Raw genomic sequence first — 20,668 nt, forward strand, 5'->3', positions numbered from 1 at the left:
CAAGCAAAGTGATGCTTTGTTGTGGCACATTTCTGGTGGTGGAAAGTTCATGTGTGATATTGCGAGCTATGATGGGAGGGATGAAGTTCCAAGGTGTCACGTGTCAACTAGCGTGCTGAACTAATCACACTATACTTGGATTGAGGAAACAGCCAAATGCCAGTCGCCTTAGCCCATGGAATATGCCAAACACTTCTACACCTGAGGTTTTCTAAAGAATGATACAGGGTTGCTAGATACTCAACTTCTTCTCCTCCTTTTTATTTAGAGACAACAAACTGGAAACCTTTTGGGTCTCAAAGACCATAGTCAAAACAAGGACACTGGAGTAGATGATATTTTGTCAGATTTATGAAGATCCTTGAGAGAGCCAGCCTTCACCAAACTGTTCCACATACTATGAAAAATACATTAAACAGGCAAAGTACCCTCAGGCTTCAAGAAGAATGTAATAATCCCAGTTACAAAGAAGCAGGTGCTGAAAGGTGTGAATATTACAGAATCATCAGTTTAATTTCTCATGGCTGTAAAATACTGATGTAAATTATTTATAGAAAAATGGAAAAACGTGTAGAAGGTGACCTTCAAGAAACATCGGTTTGAGTTCAAGACAAATGTAGGAACACGTGAGACAATACTAATCCTACCACTATTCTTAGAATTTAGGTTGAAGAAAGGCAAACCTATGTTTATAGTATTTATAGATTTACCTTTTTTATAAGCCATGGATAAATATATTCTGGGTAAATGGGTTTAGGATGGAGAGACCCACTGTGGTTCAATAATATAATTTTGAAAATGCTGAGAGAGCTTGTCACTGTCTCGGTTCAAAAACAAATGCACTCATGTCAACAGGCAAAATTTTAGTAGAAATTCGTACGTCAGTAAGAAGATCAATGCGCAAAGCATACATCAACTTTCAACGTCATACCTTAGCGAAAGATCTTACCGAGAACATCAGAAAATTCTGGTCCTATATAAAATCGCTAAGCAGATTGAGTGCTTCTATCCAATCACTCGCCATCCAGTCTGGTGCAGCAACAGAAGACAGGCAACTCAAAGAACTGAAAACAAATAAGTCACTACATCCAGATGGAATCCAAATTTGATTTTGCAGAGAGTATGGCATTGGTCCCTTCCTTGGCTTGCGTTTATCACAAAACTCTTGCCCATTACAAAGTGTAAAGTCCCAAGTGACTGGAAAAGTGCAGGTGACTCCCATATAATAAGAAGGGTAAAAGAATGGACTCACATGTCACAGACCAATATTTTTAACATCAGTTTGCTACAGATTTCCTGAACATATTCTGAGTTTGAATATACTAAATTGCCTCGAGACAGAAAAGCTTCTGTCCACAAATCAGCAAGGATATTGAAAGCATCACTCGTGAGGAACTCAGCTTGCCCTTTTCTCACATGATATTCTGAGAACCAATGATGGAGGGCAACAGGTAAATTCCATATTCCTAGACTTCCCAAAATTGTTTGACATGGTGCCTCACTGCAGACTGTTAACAAATGTCCAAGCATATGGATTAGGTTCCCATATAAGTGAGTAGCTCGAAGAATTCTGAAATAATATAACTCGATACAGTGTCCATGGTAGAGAGACATGGGTATAATCAGGGGTGCCCCAAGGAAGTGTGATAGTACTACCCTTATTATCTGTATATATAAACACTCTGATGGACAGGATGAGCAGAAATTTGTGGCTGTTTGCTGATGACACAGTGGTGTGCCACAAGGTGTCTTCATTAAGTGACTGTAGAAGATGCAAGATGACTTGAACAAATGGCTGATTTATCTATATGTAGAAAAATGTAAGTTAAAGCAGATGATTAGAAAAAACAGTCATGTAAAATTTGAATACAGCTTTAGTAGTGTGCTGGTAGACACAGTCATGTTGATTAAATACCTAGGCATAATGTTACAAAGTGATATGATATGGAACAAAAATGTAAGGGCAGTAGTATGGAAGGCAAATGGTCAGCTTCGGTTTATTAGGAGAATTTTAGGACAGTGTAACTTATCTGTAATGTAGATCATGTATGGAAAACTAATGTGAAACATTGTTGAGTACTGCTTCAGTGTGTGGGATCCCCACCAGGTGAGATTAAAGGAAGACTTTTGAAGCAGTTCAGAGGAATGTTGCTAGATATCTTACCAGTAGGTTTGATCAGTAGGCAAGTATTACAGAGATGCTTCATGAAATCAAATGGGAAACCCTGAAGGAAAAAAGAGGTTCTTTTTGCAAGGCACTATTGAGAAAATTTAGAAAATTGGCATTTGAGGCTGACTGCAGAACAATTCTGCTGACACTGACCTTTTTTTGTGTGTGTGTAAAGACCATGAAGACAAGTATGGAGGCTTATAGACAGTTGTTTTACCCTTGCTTCATTTGCAAGTGGAATGGGAAAGGAAGTTACTAGTAGTAGTACAAGGTACCCTCTGCTCTATGGCATGTGGTTGTTTATGGAGTTTGTTTGTTGAGGTAGATTACGGAAAATATCTGACAATGTTGACTGGAATACAATCTTAAATGCTTTGAAGTTATCAGGAATAAAATACAAGGTTCCACAGCTTGTACAAAAGCCATACCATACTTTTAAGTGTCAAAGGACATGAAATTGTTGCCATTTTTTCTCAAATGCAAATCCAAATTAAGAGAATTGAGTTTATCTCTCTCTCTCTCTCTCTCTGTCTGTATGTTTGTATTTTGGTATGTATCTCCAGAATCAAAAACTTCATTTCTTCATTGAGCATTATTTGCACATTCATATCCAAGCAGATATATTAAATCTGAGACAACATCAAATTCATCTTCACAAATATTCTGATTGTTTTTCATACCATAAATACATTTCTTGTAAGTTATGTAGAAATTATCCACACATTTAGCGAAGCATAGTACATAATTTACCAGTTATGTGGCAATTTCTGTATGACAGTTTCATCCTGGCAGTGAAGTTTCATGCACAATTTTTGAATAATTGTGGTCTGCCAACCTTATTGTAGTCCATATTTGGATTCCAAGAGATTTCAGTTGTTCAAAAGTTAGTGTGCCATGGAAGAAATGCAAATCCACCCTGAGAATGCAGTTAAAGATATTAAAATGAAGATAATGGTGATTATTATGAAGAGTTATTATCTGTATCACATTCAAAAGGAAAAGAGATGGTAGGTTTAAGTATGGGGGATGTTCAATGCTGTGAAGTGAGAATACACAAGATGTTTTCTTTGCACCAAGTGGCTAGGTAGTTTCCAGAGAATAGTAAATTGATCTCTGTGTTTGGCCTAGAGCACAATATTCACATGTTTATAGAGGTATTATATGTAATTCTGTTTTGTTCTTCTTCTGAGAACTGGAAAATGTATGGCTGATTTTTCAAATCATATGCAGTTTACTGGTGAAAAACTGAAATCCTGTTAACTGCCTTTTGTCTCATTTTCAAATGTCTTGTTAACTTCAGTTAATTTCTGTACAAGGTTTTTAGTAAGTCAATGGTTAAATGTAGTCATATTATAAAACATTTGTGTTCATGTGTCTTTAAGATGCAGTAAGTATCATAACTTGAATTTGTGCATAGATTATCATCCTGCCCTTTTTGGAACAAATGTACTATCAGCAGGTGCATATGATGGGTTTTGCTTAATGTTGCCTGTCGCATCAATAAAAGCTAAGGCGTATGCAGCCACGTTGTTTATTAGGCTTCTCACAATAGTCCAAGAAAAATCTCTCTTTCCATCTCTGTCAGTGTTCATGAAATGAATATATGTACAGGACTGGCAGAGTTATAATTCCATGATACTTGAACAACAAGCTGTGCAAATTTCACAGAGCAACACTGAAACTCATTCTGAACATGCTTTTCTGGAGCAGATAAGCACATAAGTGCTCAAAACCACAATACCATTATAGATACTGCAACTAAAGTAAGCAAGCTAAATATTATTTTGTGTTAAAAGTGTCATAAATGTATGGATAACTTTAATAGTGAAGAAAGCAACATTTATTTTCTGCACTTGTTCCTGAATATTATACTTACAAGAAACTCAACAGTATTATGAACAGGATATGTTGATTCTCATTGTAAAGATGACATAGTGAGTTGCTGACAGGCACAACAAAACAACTGTTAGACATTGAGCTTTTGGGCAAAGCCTTCTTCAGAAAAGAAAACACAGACACATTCACACAGCAGCTAGAGATAGCAGTCATGTGTGCATGAAGTGTGTGCCTGCTTATGTGAATATATGTGTGTTTTTCTTTTTCTGAAGAAGGCTTTGGCTGAAAGCTAAATGTGTAACAGTCTTTTCACTTGGGTGAGTAGCAATCTGTCCCTTTCATAATGTTGTTAATATTTCAATCTGGACTTTCCATCATTTGATACACACAAGAAAAGTTTTCATTTCTGAGAAATTAAAATATTCCATTTCAGTGATTATTTTATCAGTCCATTACAATACAGTTTTGTTTTAACAAGAGTTTTGTGTCAATGGAAATATGTTCTCTATGAGCCATAAACATGTCACCCACTAATGTAAGCCTACTTGAGATGATGTTTGGCAGAAATGACAACCCACTCTCCCCTCCTCTCTTTCATCTGTAAGGAATTCATCATACAGAAATCATATAGGGTAAATGTGTCTATAGGAAATTTTTCCCCTATGTTAATGTTTCTCTGAGATACAAATCATTTCAGTGTCAAGGTATGTTATCAGCACATCTACTTTGCTTCTAACTCACCTCATATTTTCATGAAATGTGGCTCACTAATCCTTCTGACCTACAGTTCTCATTTACAGGACTAATTTATGTCATTAATGGAATTCAAGCAAGGAAACCTTCCAACTGGCTTCACAAAAAAAGATTTATCTCTTTTACATGTTATCATGGTAATCTGGCCACGAGTCAATGCAGGCCCATCCATCATGCTATCATTTACACACTTAACCAATCAGCCCATCTCAGTTGTTTTCATGTATATGCCATCTGTAAGTCAGTCTACAAATTCCTTCATTTAGCACAACTAAAATGTTTACCTTGTTACCAGTTACCAATGCCCTATAAAGTCTCATGTAAGCTCAACTTACAGCACTGTCAGGATGTAGTTGTTTATGACGGTTCTTAGATCATCCGACTGTTGTTGCCTGACTCTCTTTAGTACAGGATTTGCACAATGCTCTTTCATCTTCTGTTGCCTCAGTGAACTTTGTTTCTACAAATGCTGAAGGCTCTTTTCTAATATTGTCTAGTTAAACCAGTGGTTAAAATTTAAACTAAAACAATCGTAGCAGCCAGTCAGCCATCTGTCAGTTCTCACACTTCCACTCTCTCCCATTGTAGTCTTTTTACTTCCTGTCTAGCTTTCTTTAACTCTGGCTCAGATTTTTCTGTCGTGTATCACATTGCTTGTGCTACATATCCTAAAGCTGTAGGAAAGTGCCACACTAGATTCTTTCCTAGCCTCCTTACTATGCTCTCTATAGTGATATCACTTAATGCAAACAGCACATTGTACCCTGCTTCTCAAAACCACTGACCATGTTAAAATTACAGCAACAACAAAGGGTAGCTATTGGTTGCTCAACAGGCAATGCTTCAGCGGCAACATGGATATTTGGATGACAACAGCAGGATAGGCATATTCCAGTGTGGACACATGTGTTGGCATGCGGCTCCTGACAGAGGTTGCTGGATTGACTGATGGGAGTGCACATAATGACTGACAGTCTGTGTGTGTGTGCCAATGCTCTTGGTTCATGGTCCGACAGGTTGCATAGCTGTTTCTCCCACTACTGATAAGTAAATCTTCGCTAATTGTCATTGAATTTGGTACATTTATGTCTGCATGTTTTCTTCTTTGACTGGCTCACGTAGGAGGCTTCAGTCACTGTTCAGCAGTGTGTTCACCACACCTGAAGATCTCAGTTAATTGCACAGATGAAATATTGTGGAAAATTTCACACCACCACCTGATGTCTTGCTCACTAACCATTTCTGCAACTAGTCCATCAGGAAAGTCTTAAGCAAAATAGCAACAAATATCTCCTCACGGCAGTACTACCTTGCAGATGTCCAGTTATCTGCAAATGCTAATATTTACCACATTTAACTACCAATATAAATAGCAAAGTTATCTTTATACATTCTTCAAAACACCTTCATATGTTCACTTTTTTTTGTTTTTTGTTTTTCTGTTGTTCATATACTTATTTGTGTTTTTGAACTTATTTTTGATTTGATCTCTGTATTTTTTATATCTTCAGTTTCTTGCAGATTTTTATCAGTTACATCCAGGTCTTTTTCTATTGCAAGAGGCAGGTGTAATTGCTTTTTAATTTTTCAAAATATTTTATCTTTTTCCTTGTGAGGCTGCTGGGACTAATACTGAGACATTCCAGTACTGTTTAATGTTTTCCCTGTAATATCACCTGTACCTTTTTCTATGTATTTTTGTACTTATGTGTTGTTCCATAATTTATTATTATTGTCTAATTTCTTCCTCATAATCTTCTTTTCTTTCTTCCTGATTTATTTATTTCCTAACATAGATTCCAGGAGTTGAAGTATTACTTCTCATGTATGCATGCAATCTTCATGAATTTCTGTCTTTAAATATTGATTTTCTTTTCTTTTGAAGAGTGAAGCTTTTGGTTGCATACACTTTTTGTTAAGCAGAATATCAACTCTTATTTATGCAGGTGTCTGTTTGATAAGGTAAGGAAGTGTGGAGATGAAGGAAGGGGAAAGGGGCAGACGGGTGGGGGGGGACAAGTCTTGACTACAGTAAATGGTACAAATGGGTGTAGGCATTTCAGTAGTTTTGCATAGATGAAGGGACCCGCACATGATTGACTAGCATGGACAGCTGCATCAAATCAGTATTGGAACTGAAGACCATAACAATACATCCATACTCTGTCTGCTATGTCTTCTTTTCACCTACAGTGAACCAAGTGATTTCTATTAAACATTAAAAATTTGCCTTTTTTTGACATTTCTTTGCACTGAACTTAATTCTGGTAATGAGCTGTTATTTGTAGTCAGTTTTCTTCTTCTTTTTTGGAAGGTCTCTTGTAGTACTGCTTCTTCTGCTGTCTTAATTCAGTATTTCATAATGTTTTTTTTTTTCTTTTTTTCAATCTTTGCACTTCCTGCAAGAGCTGCTATTACTTTGTAAGATGCTCAAGATGGGGCAGCAACTATTGTAATTCATGGCTTGAACACAGGTGCTCAGGAGCAAAGAAATTTCTTCATACTCTTAGCAGAATGGAAACTGGCAAAGTGTGATAATGAATGAAATTTGATGAAACTGCATGCATGAGAAGTACATATGTAATAAATACATTATTTCATTATAATAATAATTTGATCTTTGAATTTTCTTGGTCTTTTGTTTAGAAACATCATCATATCAGACAATGGTCACACAACTGATTTGTTGAACATGTGCCTAGAAGCAAAACTTGTGTCTGCTATAATCATATTTAATTTATGAAGGCAGCTATGTGTCTAGAATGAAAAAAATTATTTGCAACTGTAACTTCAGAATACAAAACTGTGTGCAACATGTATATTATCGAAGTAGCAGCTGTTTATACAGATTACTTGCATTTTGTCTCATAAGCCATGATTGCCTTCATAAAATACTTGTACCTCTTATTGTAACGAATTAATAAAATGCCATTGAAATTATTTGGAATGATACAGCAGCACTTCCCTGATACTACTAAGCCTACCCTGCTAAAATATCTTTCACTTATGGTGCTGCTGGTGGGAATACATGGGACTTTCTTTTCCCAGTTTGGAGAGTTTTGGGAAGGCTCAGGCATTGGCCTTCCAGCAAGACAAAATGTTCTGGAAGTTATTACCTGGGACATCCATTTTCAAATACCTCTCAGGTTCATCTTTACACCTAAAAGTTGATGAATACCAACTCCAGAACTTCTTTGCAGGAGAGGGGATGGGAAGTTCCTTCTTTTCTTACAAAACTATGCTCTCTAACTTATGATGAATAGTTTGATTTATATTTTCTTTCTTTTCTCACTCAGAATAAAAGTTCCCTGAAACAGTGATGAATAATTGTATCCATATAATCAAAATCCTGTAGCTTGTTAGCAATTTTTTCTTTTAGGAAGGCTTCTGCATGTCCGTTCAGCAAACTAAATACTGCACTGACATCTTCACTTCATCCTGAATTTAGTAGATTAAAAGTCCATGGCTCTTCAAAAGGCTGGGTTGGTGTAATTTCACCCACCAGGTCATTTGTGGTTTCTGTACTAGATTGCAGGAATTTAGTCACGCCATCCGTTACAGCAGTCTGATAAAAAGACATCATTTCCTGTTTGTTTTTCTCCAACAACAAATTCTTAAAATTGTTTCTTTGCAAATAGAATTAGCTTAACATCATGTAGATACTTTCTCATCTGGTTTCATCATCTTGATGTAACATTATTTTTTAACCTTGCCACCAAACCACAGTGTTTCTTTTATCCTACAGTTCTGTGCAATGTCGGGATGGATTTATAAATCTTAGACAATTCTTCACTAAGGAATTTTTCATCTAAAGTGTGCCTTAAAGCTGTGTTTATGTAATGTACTACACATTACAAATGTCACTTTGCTTAGATCCAGAGGACATAAGTCTGTCTCAGATATATTCTCGTATAACTCTGGAAGAATATTTTCACTTGTTTTTGTAATGTTTGAAAACTTTGTTGTGAGGAACACATTGTTTCTTTGTTATCACATGTTTTTGCAATCTACTGTACTACTGGATGTAACATTAAGATAAAGTATTTTGCTATGATTCTGAGTTCAAATACTGGTTATCGCAATGCACTAGTTCTGGTCAATGGTTTCCTTCACTGTAGGCAAGATTTTGCTTCTCACTTCATGGGGGATACATTGTATATATCAAGAAACAGTTATTGGAAAGGGTAAAATCTCTTGAGCACCCACTGTGCCTCGCTTGACACCAATACTAATTATTTCTTGTGAAAGACTAATAACAAACATTTCTACACTGCCAATATTGGTGTGGGATAGATCCATTGCACACATTAGCTCTCACTTTTCCTAATTGTCTCTTTATTGCCCTTCAGAACATTTGTGGATCTCGAATAAATGATATTTTTGCACTTATTTTTCATCGCTTTTTTGTGTTGCTTCCATTGTATACGTGTAACACTACACCACTGTCTTTTCCAGTGAGCATGATCCACAGGACCACAAGCAACCATCTCAGCCATTATCTGGAGTTAAAAATAGCAATAATTAACAATTGTTGTGCCAAATACAACTCCTATTTTTTTCTCTTACCTCTTTAAAATAATGAAGTAATTTTTTTGAAATTGTAGGACAAGAAAAAAGGAAAGCAGAAAAGTATTACGATAATTAGTTCCACAATGATCCCAAGTTGAAACTTAGTTGACAGTTTCTTCACCAAAAAATGAATGTTATTCGTATTTTTTGATTAAACCCAATGAACACTTGTTCTAATTCCATTCTCGAAACTCATTTTGTGTGTGTGCGTGTGTGTGTGTGTGTGTGTGTGTGTGTGTACACCATGCACAATTAAAAATATGTGAGGATATACCATACCCTAGCACAGCTACTACCACAGTCTGAAATGGGTCACCTTATACCTAAATTAAATTCACTCTGTTTAAATAATTTCACTTAATTTCAATCATTCATGAAAAGATCAGACATAAATATTAATAAGACAAAATATTGGTTTATAATTTCATGATATACTCCAGAAAGAAATATTATTAATCGCAACTACTGTCAAAATCAGCATCCTCTAATTATTTCTCTTCACATTACTTTTTCTTCTAATTCTATATCTGTTACATATGTTCCACTGGAAACTAAGAGAAGCAAAAAAGCTATTGAAATGAAGGAAACTTTTGCCATTGGCATAAATAAATAAGGTCTTCTTCAGGTGCCATTTCTGCTTCCCTTTTCCTTCTTAATATTATTAAAACCTATTTTTCTTCTTTCACATGCTTTTCACTTACCACTGATTGCTTATATTGATGCCATAGTTTCTTGTGGCATCTCGTTGTAAAATCATCTACTTGTCAGAAAATTTGACCCATTTCTTTATTATTGTACTTCCTGAAATATTAGGTCCCAGTGGCATTACAGATACTGCTAATATTACTTGTGACACAGCAAAGCTACAGGGTTTAGACAAAAATATGGGAACACTATGAGAAATGCATGCTTGAACTTAAATACAGATACTAGCCAAACTTGTATGTTGCGCTGTTGCATTTTCCACAAATGGCACCTGTGTAGTGACCTCAATATCTTGTAAGTGTCAGTCATGGTCAGAACAATGTTCTGTGTAGTTGTGAATGCATCATGTCAGAGCTAAGTGAATTCAAATGTGGGCAAATTGTTAGTGTTCGTATGGTGGGTGCTTCCATAACCAAGGGAGTCAATTGTGTTAAGTCTTTCAGGGGACACTGTATCAAAGGTTTATAGTGCACACAGGAAAAGCAGGAAAACATCATCCACAAAGTCACTGTGGATTAAAGTGTCTGTTGAGCGATCATGACAGACAGTGTTGGCAGAGGATTGTGGCAAAAAATAAGAGTATGACAGCTGTAAAAGTCACTAACAACTCAATGTCACACTCACAAATCCTGTCAGCATCAAAACAACATGAAGGACTCCATAAGCAGGGAATTGCAGGGTGAGCTGGAATTGCAAAACCACTTATCACTGATGCAAATTTCATCTGTGATGCAAATTTGGTGCTGAAGCCATAAAACTGGTACTTAGTAGCAATTGAAAAAAGTAATTTGGTCAGATGAGCCTAGTTTCACATTGTTTCCAGCTTTTGGCCAAGTTTAATTCTGAAGAGGGGGATATGGCTGGACTTCAGTGATGATTTGGGCAGCCATATCGTGGTATTCCATGGGTGACAGGGTTATTTTGCAAGACTGTATTAGAACCAAGGATTATGTGAAAATTTTGGCTGATCAGGTCCATCCCATGGCACAATGTTTGTTATCTAGTGGTGATGCTGTCTTCCAAGATGATAGGGCTGGTATTCACATCATTCAGGACTGATCGTGAGGATGAATTATCGCACCTCCCCTGGCCTCCACAGTCACCAGATCTCAATATTACTTAGCCTTTGTGGCCTACTTTAGAGAGCAGTGTGCATGATGACTTTCCACCTCCATCACTGTTACCTGCACTTGCCACTGTTTTGCTGGAATAATGGTGTAAGATTTCCTTGAAAACCATAGAGGGCCTGTATTTATTTACCTCATGATGACTGGAAGCTGTTTTGAATGACAACAGTTTTCCTGGCCATATTAGGTGTGGTATGTGTTGTGTTCTTGGTATTTCCATATTTTTGTCTACCGCCTCAATTTGCTTCAATGATTTTGTAGTTCAAACATTTTCCAATTACATTTTTTCCATATTCTGAGATTCGGCAGTTATAAATTTCCTGTCCAAATTAAAAATTTCCATTTCCTTGTAATACTGCATTGCTTGTTGTTAAATTCAATTTTTTTTCTTCCAACACTGTGTCCCTTTGTGACAAAGTAATTCTAATTTTCTTGTGCTGTTTTCAGCAATAACGTTTTGTTTTTTACATAACTTTACTATAATGATATCCCCTAGTCATATACACACAGTGTTCTGATTTCGTATTGATACTTTAACATAGATTACAAAAATACGGCATTACAGCATTACAACTAGTTTATTTTGTTTTACAATAAATTATCTGTAACCATACCAAACAGTATTTCTAGACATATAATCATGTAGTAATAATAATCATAATTTGAGTCTGTGGCTTAACATTCTTCAACAACTGATATTCTGCACATCATTTTTCTCACTAATGTGAAACTCTCTCTTTCATTCTATAATATGTTAATACATACAACTGTGAAACTAATATTACAACAGTGCTGAAATTAATGTTGGATATGGTTTCATATTCCATTAGATATTAAGACAAACTTTCTGATTTATTACATCCAATGAGAGAAATGAACTAATTTGTTCCATACTAGATAAAAAATGGGATTCTGATACCGATAAGGGAATGTCTTGAAACATTGGTTCAGAGCCAAGTTTTTTAACCACTCTATCTTCCAGTTGTGTCCACACTTCTCTGGAAGTTATCTAACCAATCTTAATACTGAAATATTTGGATGGATGGCTCATACAGCTGTTTTCACAGATATTTACAAGTATGCTACACAAAAGTAATGACCACAGTCGTAGTTTCAAATTCTGACATCTCTGTAGCTCGTCTGTATACAGTCAGCTTATAAAAGAAAGAAGTAATATTAGGAATTCATGATGTCATTAGAGCTGGATCAGCAAACAATTATCATACTGATTTTGAGAAGAAATCGCTTTACTTACTATAATGTAGTTCCTGTTTAGTATGTATTTCATAATGTTACCAAATACAGCTGTTTATCAAGCTTCATGCCAGTACTATTGTAAGATCTAAATTTCAAAATGAGTGTATGAAGAGCATGTCATTTAGGGCATAAGATTTCATGCAACAGAAGATTTTTCAGAGTACAGTGACAGAATTGAAAATGAGTTCTGCTGTGGAAGACTTTGCATTTTCATAATGGATGAAACTTTGATTACAGTGAAAGATCACATGAGGTAAGATCATTAATTGTCAAATTGTCAATGTGAATCATAAAATTAATAAGCTGAAATGGAAGCTTTGAACCGCACATAAAATTTTGCATAGAAATTGAGCTTGGGGAATATATGTAAGTGGGTGGTGCCCAGCAGAGGGTGGAAGAAATGTATGTTAGTTCTTTGAAAGTAATCACAGGTGACTGCTTTTCCCTTTGGGATGCCAAAACTAGTAACAGATGATTGATTATTCTGGGAGTGAATATGGAACCTAGCAGAATCAAACATATGCTCAGTTGTGACTATTCACAACACATTAATACTACAAGAACACATTATTAATCAGCATATTTGCAATGAAGATCATAAAATACACATAAAGCTACTTATTTGTGGGCAGTATTTCCTCTTCTGCCTCTACCTAAAAGTTTGAATTTATGTTATCTTTCCTTTCTGCACACTGACACATCACTTCAAAGTCTGGTTTCAGCTTAATGGACAACACTGGGGAAGCCATATGGATCCTCTCAAAGTAATATCATTTTAAGTTTTCGCAGGACTCAAGAAATTTGAGTGATGTGCCCAGTAATTTGACACCTCATGAGCACACTGTGTTGTAAAATAACATTCACAAATAATGTGCTGAAGAACTTACTTTTATATTTTAAAAAAATAGTTTCATAATTTTTCTGTCATTCCTGTATGTCTCCCAGTGTCATATGCAAAAATTGTCTCGTAGGAGGACGTGTTAATCAGTATGAAATAACAAATAAAATTTTATCTGCACTACAGCTGGCAGTTTGTCTGAAGGAAAAACTGAAATGCCGTAAATGAATACCTAAAAAAGTGCATTTTAAATTAGGTTAGTTGTGTTAGGGACATTGTGAAAGCAGTTCCAATTCTTTGCTTTCAGTGGTGATGGTTTTATCTTCTGTTATGAACAGAGTAAGAAAGTAACAGCATATCAGAATTAGATACTGGTTCATTTAATGTACTGATTTCTTTGCTTTGCTTGTGTTTCCATTTGTGTGTTTTATACAGTTTATTTCCATCAGCATTCCCTGTACTAAACAAAGGGAACTTACTCATTCTTTATGTTTGTTGCCAATTTTATGTGTCTTTAATTTTGGCTTCAGATACCAGATACTGAAGAAGTTTAATGGTTAGAGCACTGAAATCATAGCAAAAGTGGCGTTTATATTTCCATCTTACAATCCTAATTTATGTTTTTCATTATTTCACATAATCACTTCAGGAGAATACCAAAATAGAACAAGGCTACAGTTTATTTCAACTCTGCCTTATAAAACTGGACTGATACCCCTTTTTATTTTTGAATGTTAGTGGAACACAAGTACAGTTATTTGTGGCTAAGAATAAAAGTCATAAGCCATGCAAATTATAGCCTCTGCATCCTGTAAAGCATATAATTCTTTTATATACAACTGTGCTTATTGATATCTTCAAAGTAAACATGCCATAATTCCTTTCACTGCTCCCACCAAAGTATACAAAATTTTGACAGCACACAAAGTTACTGATTGGTCTGACATTTTACTTCATTTACTGGAATATAATATTTTTCTTTAGCCTGCACCTTATAATTTCCATTTATGAAGACTGTGAGAGCCTCGTCAAATATTGGTCTTTGTAAAAAATTCTGTTGTTCATTACTTATAAAGTCAATAGCTGTCTCATTGAATAGCTCATTACACTTTTTAATTATCATTGGACAATGATAGTTCATAGGAATATGTAAATGTACTGTACTTATAATTAAGTGTAACACTTTCTACATTTTGTCAAAGAGTTAACTGCTAACACAAAAGTCCTACAGGTAGCATACTGTTAATGAAATTTTTCACTATTTGCTATATGTATAATCCAGTAAACAACTCACAGAGTGCATTCTTACCATTTACAAATACAAGGGTGCGTGAATTCATGTAATATTCAAGATTTATTACTGTACGAATTGCCCTGCTACCAGAAAACATCTGGGAATTTATGAGTGTTAAAAAGCACAGTGTGCTTTTTTTTACCGTTTTCAGTGCTACAAAACAAGTTAATGTTTACCTCATCATTTAGATTCTGGTGTAGATATGTAAATTGTTTAGAATATACTCATACATTTTGTATAGCAAATATGGATAGTTTATCACATATACCAGCTTTAATCTTGTTTGTGCATGTGTTCCTTTCCCAAACCAATCTGCATATGCATGCATGTTGAATAACATGTGGCTTCACTGATTCATCACTCAGAGTAGCTCTCTCTGTTATTGTGTGCACGTGCACACGTGCATGCATTATTTGGCACATAGGTGCATAATGCACATCCAAGCTCATGCGCGCTTGCGCGCCCACATACACACACACACACACACACACACACACACACACACACACACATGTACACACACAGGAAGGTACACATTATTTCTTGGTGGAGGGTGAAGGAACTGTATCACTCTTTCTGCTGGTCACAGCTGATTCAATCAAAATTTTGTAATATATTTAATGTTTCATGTTCTGCAGCTAAGATTGCTTCTTTTTTATCACAACATAAGCAGAACTCTTCTCTTTATTTGTAAAAATTCTCTTCCCAAAAGTATGTAATACTCAAGTCTGATGTTCTTTGTAAAGTGTACAAAAAGATAATTCATTTTTGGTATTTAACCACAGACAATGCTATGTATGAAAAAATCCAGAAAATCAATTACAATTTACATGCCGCTCTTGAAACATATATTTTCACTATGTGCTGTTTGTGTCACAGGTAGTTTAAATGAATTTATTTAACATGGAAATTTTTGCAGTTTGATAGGATATTCATTTTATATATTTGATAATGTTGTTGATATTTTGCCAGTGCCACATAAGGTTGAATTAATTATCACAGTGCAAAAAATGGTATAAAATTATCATCATGTTATTAGTAATTACACAACATGTGGTTCACAGTTAAGCTTCTTACAAAAAAAGTGTTTTGTTCACATGGCTTCATTTCTCTCTTCTGTGTGCTTAGCCTAAAATGTGTCTTAATGCCAGTGGTGCCTAGCAGAATGATTTCTTTTTGTGACTGTGATTGTGATTCTTATTTATTTGGTTTTATTTGTGTTTTCTTGGTTTCTTCACTATTTGTTCTAGTATGACAACCAAAGCACATTATACAAGAATACTCTCCACTACATGAACATCGGATTCACCAGCATGTTTACCATTGAGTGTATTCTCAAGATTGTCGCTTATGGAGTTCGGGTAAGGAAATCCCTAACATAAAACAGAAAAGAAATATAGAAAATGGGTACAGCAAAACAGGAATTGGTTTGCAATATTTTGTGACAACTGCTCTTTACTTACTCTTAGGGCTGAGTTACAAATATTATAGATATGAAACATAAATGCTGGGTAAATCTTGGTTTATTCCTCTATGTAGTCAGTATACAATATATCAATTGAATAGCTCCTCAGTTGTTTTTTTGTTGGATTCTGAACATCAAGTATTTTACATTCTGAGCACTGAGATAATTTTTATTTCTGGCATTGGAATATTTTAACATTGAACACATTACATGTTTTTTTCCGCTGGGAAAAATGTAGCAATACAAAGTAGTTGGTCATGTTGTTGCATTTGGAAACAACATGGATGCCCTGTTGCTTCTTTGTGGATAAATACAAGGTATTAAACATTGGTGTGAGATATAATATGGCCTATAACAACATTTGTCATAAAATGGGTGACTTTTTTAAGCTGTAAACAGAATTATGATTTTAGATTTAAATATGTTGCAAACGTTCCTGTTTTGTTAACCACCTCATTGTTATTTGCAATTTTCTTCCACAAATCCAAATTTATGACTGTAGTATGAAGAATGACTAACAAAGGAGATTTACTCTTATTGATGGACATTGTGTTTAGTGTGAACACATTGGAGCCATGGTTTAACATCAGTATGAACTGTTAAAAAAAATTATGCCAGTGGTTATCAGATTGACTTCACCATTATCTTAAATCTGAGATAATGAGCTTCAAATGTTTTAATTAATTTTCTCATCCTGTAGCTATGGCTCCATTGTCAGGTATTATTTTTAACACCGTAAAATGTGGAAATATTTCTGATGTGCAAGTTAGTTTATAGAAATTACATTGTATGATCTATTAGAAGAGCCTCCTGACATTCACCACGCAGATGTGCAGACAGCAACCATTATAAATCATTTGTCACTGTCTTACATCTACATCATTTATTCTGTAAGAATGCTGAATTAATTAAACATAGTTCCAAAATTTATAAACATAGAGGACATGGTTCATGTTGAAAAATAACAACAGCTGTTTTCCATACTTTTACATTACCCTGCATGCTGTATGATTCATTGTGTGAGAATGGTTGGAATCCAGAAATTGATGTTGCATGGCATGCTGGATATGTGCATTAAGTGTAAAATTTGCATGCGTAATTATGGGTGCACGTATGAGTTTAGCTTGATGTGTGTCACGGGCAAAGCTGCATGGGATGAGCATGCTACTGCAATTTATGCATGTGCATGCATTGAAGATGTATGTATGTTCGCATTGCTGCATCGAAGTGTTTTGTGTACTGTGAGGGATTTAGTGCACTGTGATATTGCATATGCAGGTGAAGCTTAATGGAATTTTGATTGTAATGAATGGCAAGTTAATGAAGAAGTCTGAACAGTGCTTCATCCAGCTTGTAACTATTTCATTGCCAGCTGTTATTCAAGTAGTTACATTTACGTTGCAATTCTTTTTTTAATTTTTTGTTCACTTTTTTCAAAATTTTTGTTTAGGTATGCAAATTACTTTATTTTGAGGGTGGAAACCTATCATAAAATGCATATATATGCAGTCATTGATGAAGGTCCATTACATTTTGGGAAAAAAATGTAGCTATACATCTTTCTGAGTTGGAAAAATTGTATTAAACGTAGACAGATTTGTTTCACAACTCGATAAAAATGCACCTGATATGAGAATGTTCTACAAACAAACAAAAAATCTTTTATTACTTACAATATTATCACAAAATAGTTTATTTAGGTTTCTAGTAGTTGGCTTTCAAAAATTGGCTGCATTCAGTGAAAATTATCTGGACTGTCTTGGGTGTAGCCAACCTAAGTGGATATCAGTTTATGCTTGCCTGCAGTTGTACTGTTAGGAGATACTTTCCAAGAAAACATTTATATTAGCTGTAGGAGGGCTTCTTTTATCTTCCATAGGCTCACTCTGAATATTGTTTCTGTAACTTTTGTAGATAATTGTTATAAACATATTCATCAGAAAACAATGAGCAGAAATATTTATCTAGTGCAGAAAGTGTTGCCTCTTAATAAGCTTTTGGCTATGCTCCACTTTAGTGACTGGCTATTCATTAAAATTATATTAAATACCAATGTTCAAAAAGTGAGTGTCAAATCTATCATTTTTTCCATTAGTGTTTTATGTCCATTGTGACAACATTTAAAGCCATGACCTATATATTGTAGTAAAACCTTTGATACTACATATTTTATTGTTTATTAATATTTCCAAATGTAATGTTTCAGCTGTATTCTTTTTAAGAAACCTTTTCCATATTGCAGTTTAATTAAACCAAATACAATGGAGAAATAAGAGAAGGCCTTCAAAAGTAAATAAATAAATAAAAATAAAAAGTGTGCAGCCTAGAATTTCTGAATGAATGTGGTGTCATCATACTAGGAATTGTGTTTGTGTAATTGCAGAGAATTCAAGTATTGTTTTAGTCTTTAACTTCATTCCCATTTGAAATGAAATACTTTAAGTAAATAACTTTAGCAATGCCCACAAATTTACTGTAATTAATTCTGAAAGTTTTGCATGCCATACTACAAACTATGGAAAAATTTCTGAGACATGTGTGGCATTGATCCAGCACTCGGCATGCTATGTAACTACTAGTGTTCATTACTGCTATGTGTGTACTGGAAACAATTAGAGTAAACTACATTATCCAGATCACCACTTAAATGTGCTGGTGAATTTTTATTTCATAACTGAGTATCCCTAATTTAATTAGGGTAGAATTTGATCCCTTTAACTGAAATAATACGGTTCTCTGCAATCTGTTGTGCTGGTCCATTGCTAACTTATATGTTTTATTTCTTCAGTACCATGATGCTCCAGCATTGTTCGAGGATATACTTCATATCATGAATGCGCTGTTCACCATGTTCTTCCTGATTGAATGTATCATGAAAATGATTGCATTTGGATGCAAGGTGATACCTCTAGGACATTGTGTTACATTCTTTCTTGAACACTGACTGACTGAAACTTTAATTTCATACTTTGCATTTAGCTGTTTGGCACTGTGTGCACTGTTTCAAGATTTCATGCCATATAATACTTCCCAATTTATACAGGGAGGTATATTTACCATTTTGCATTGTGTGGATGTCCTATAATTGGTTGGAAATATGTATTTCTCCTACAATTTTTTGATTGGTGCAGTGTTTGGATTCATAGAGACATGCTGTACTGTTCAAATAAGTAGATAAATGAGTTTTGAGGCAGTTAAATAGAGAAATTCCTACTTCATTCTGTCTGTTTCACTTTTCAATCTGCGATATGCCTGTCTCAGTTCAAGTATGTACATTGGAAATAGGGATAGATAATTTCATAGATAGTGCATATGTGCCATACAGGTGAATGTGATATTTTTAAATTTATTGCTACCAATTGTTACAGGGTTAATAATTTTGAAAATTTAAAGTTATTAAAAAATTTTGAAGATACATAAAATGATGATTGTATTATGCCAATAAGAATTATAAAATGTGAACATTAATGGTTTCACTGCAAACATAAAAGAAAGAATCTGTTGCAGGTTATAAGAATACATCAATATTTTGTGTAAGCTAGGTCATGGTTATTTGTTTCATTTAACCCATTTTGTTACTCAACTTTTTATGGTGTCTTCATGTGATACAAGGTTGCAAGGAGCACTTACCCCCTCCAGTTATGATATAAAACAAGTCGATAGAATAGTATAAAGCAACAACTAGTACAAATAGGTAAAAGAGGGAAAATAATGCATAAATAATTGAAAAATCAAGAACTAATAGGTGTAACATGACAGCTATAAAGCATAAAATGTAGAAACAAGTAAGGAAGCAGATATTTTTATTCTGCAAATTCATGACAAAATTCATTTGATACTATATGTTGATGATGAGGTAACATGATAAAAATGGTTTACGCAATGCCAAATAATTTACAGAACTGTCCTAGCATTACTTTATCAGTTTCAAAGCTCATTGTGAATACATCTAGGTCACACATTGTTTCTGGTATGTATGTGAAAACCAAAATGTACTTACAAAGATAAATCACAAAGAAAATTTATATATTGGCGAAGAGTTCTCAGGCTTCCAGCCGGGTGGCGATGTCTTCAGACTGCTACGTTTCGACGAGTGACATACTCGTCATCTTCTGGCAAACATGACGAGTATGTCACTCGTCGAAACGTTGCAGTTTGAAGACACCACCTCCCGGCTGGAAGCCCGAGAACTCTTTGCCAGCTGTATACGCTGGGAAAGCATAAATTTAAATTTATATATTGTTCCAATGTGATACAAAGCTCTTAGCTTAACAGCTGGGTAAACTTTCTAATCATCTTCTGGCCTCTTCACTAGAATATGATAACAGCGACATCAGTCAAAATGTCATGTGTAACATGAGACTTTATATCAGTTCAACTCAATGGGAAAAAGAATGAGACATGTATGGTACTGATCTCTTTACATGTTTTACTTCCCTATTCACTTTTGGTGATAGATGCTACATAATTCGGAGATCACAAATCGAAAGTCAATGAGGACAATCATGGATACAGAAAGCTGTATGATAATTTAATTTTTGTCATTGAGAATCAAGTACAGTCCCATCTTTTTTCTTGTTACCTCTCAGCTATACAGGGTTATTCAAAATAATGGACCCATTTTCAAAACTTCGTATTTCTTCAAGTACAAAAC

The 20,668-nt window shown here is 34.8% G+C and overlaps 1 protein-coding gene across 1 annotated transcript in view; it reads left to right on the plus strand.

Annotated features, from left to right (window-relative positions):
• Positions 1–15,828: 15,828 nt before the first annotated feature.
• LOC126470492 (voltage-dependent P/Q-type calcium channel subunit alpha-1A-like) overlaps positions 15,829–20,668 on the plus strand; it is a 72,250-nt gene continuing 67,410 nt past the window's right edge. Inside the window, exon 1 of the mRNA XM_050098365.1 lies at positions 15,829–15,910. Within this exon, the coding sequence (XP_049954322.1) occupies positions 15,842–15,910 (69 nt within the window). The 5' untranslated portion in view covers positions 15,829–15,841. The remainder of the gene's footprint in view (positions 15,911–20,668) is intronic.

Source organism: Schistocerca serialis, chromosome 3 (genome assembly GCF_023864345.2).
Source record: "Schistocerca serialis cubense isolate TAMUIC-IGC-003099 chromosome 3, iqSchSeri2.2, whole genome shotgun sequence".
NCBI lineage: Eukaryota > Metazoa > Arthropoda > Insecta > Orthoptera > Acrididae > Schistocerca > Schistocerca serialis.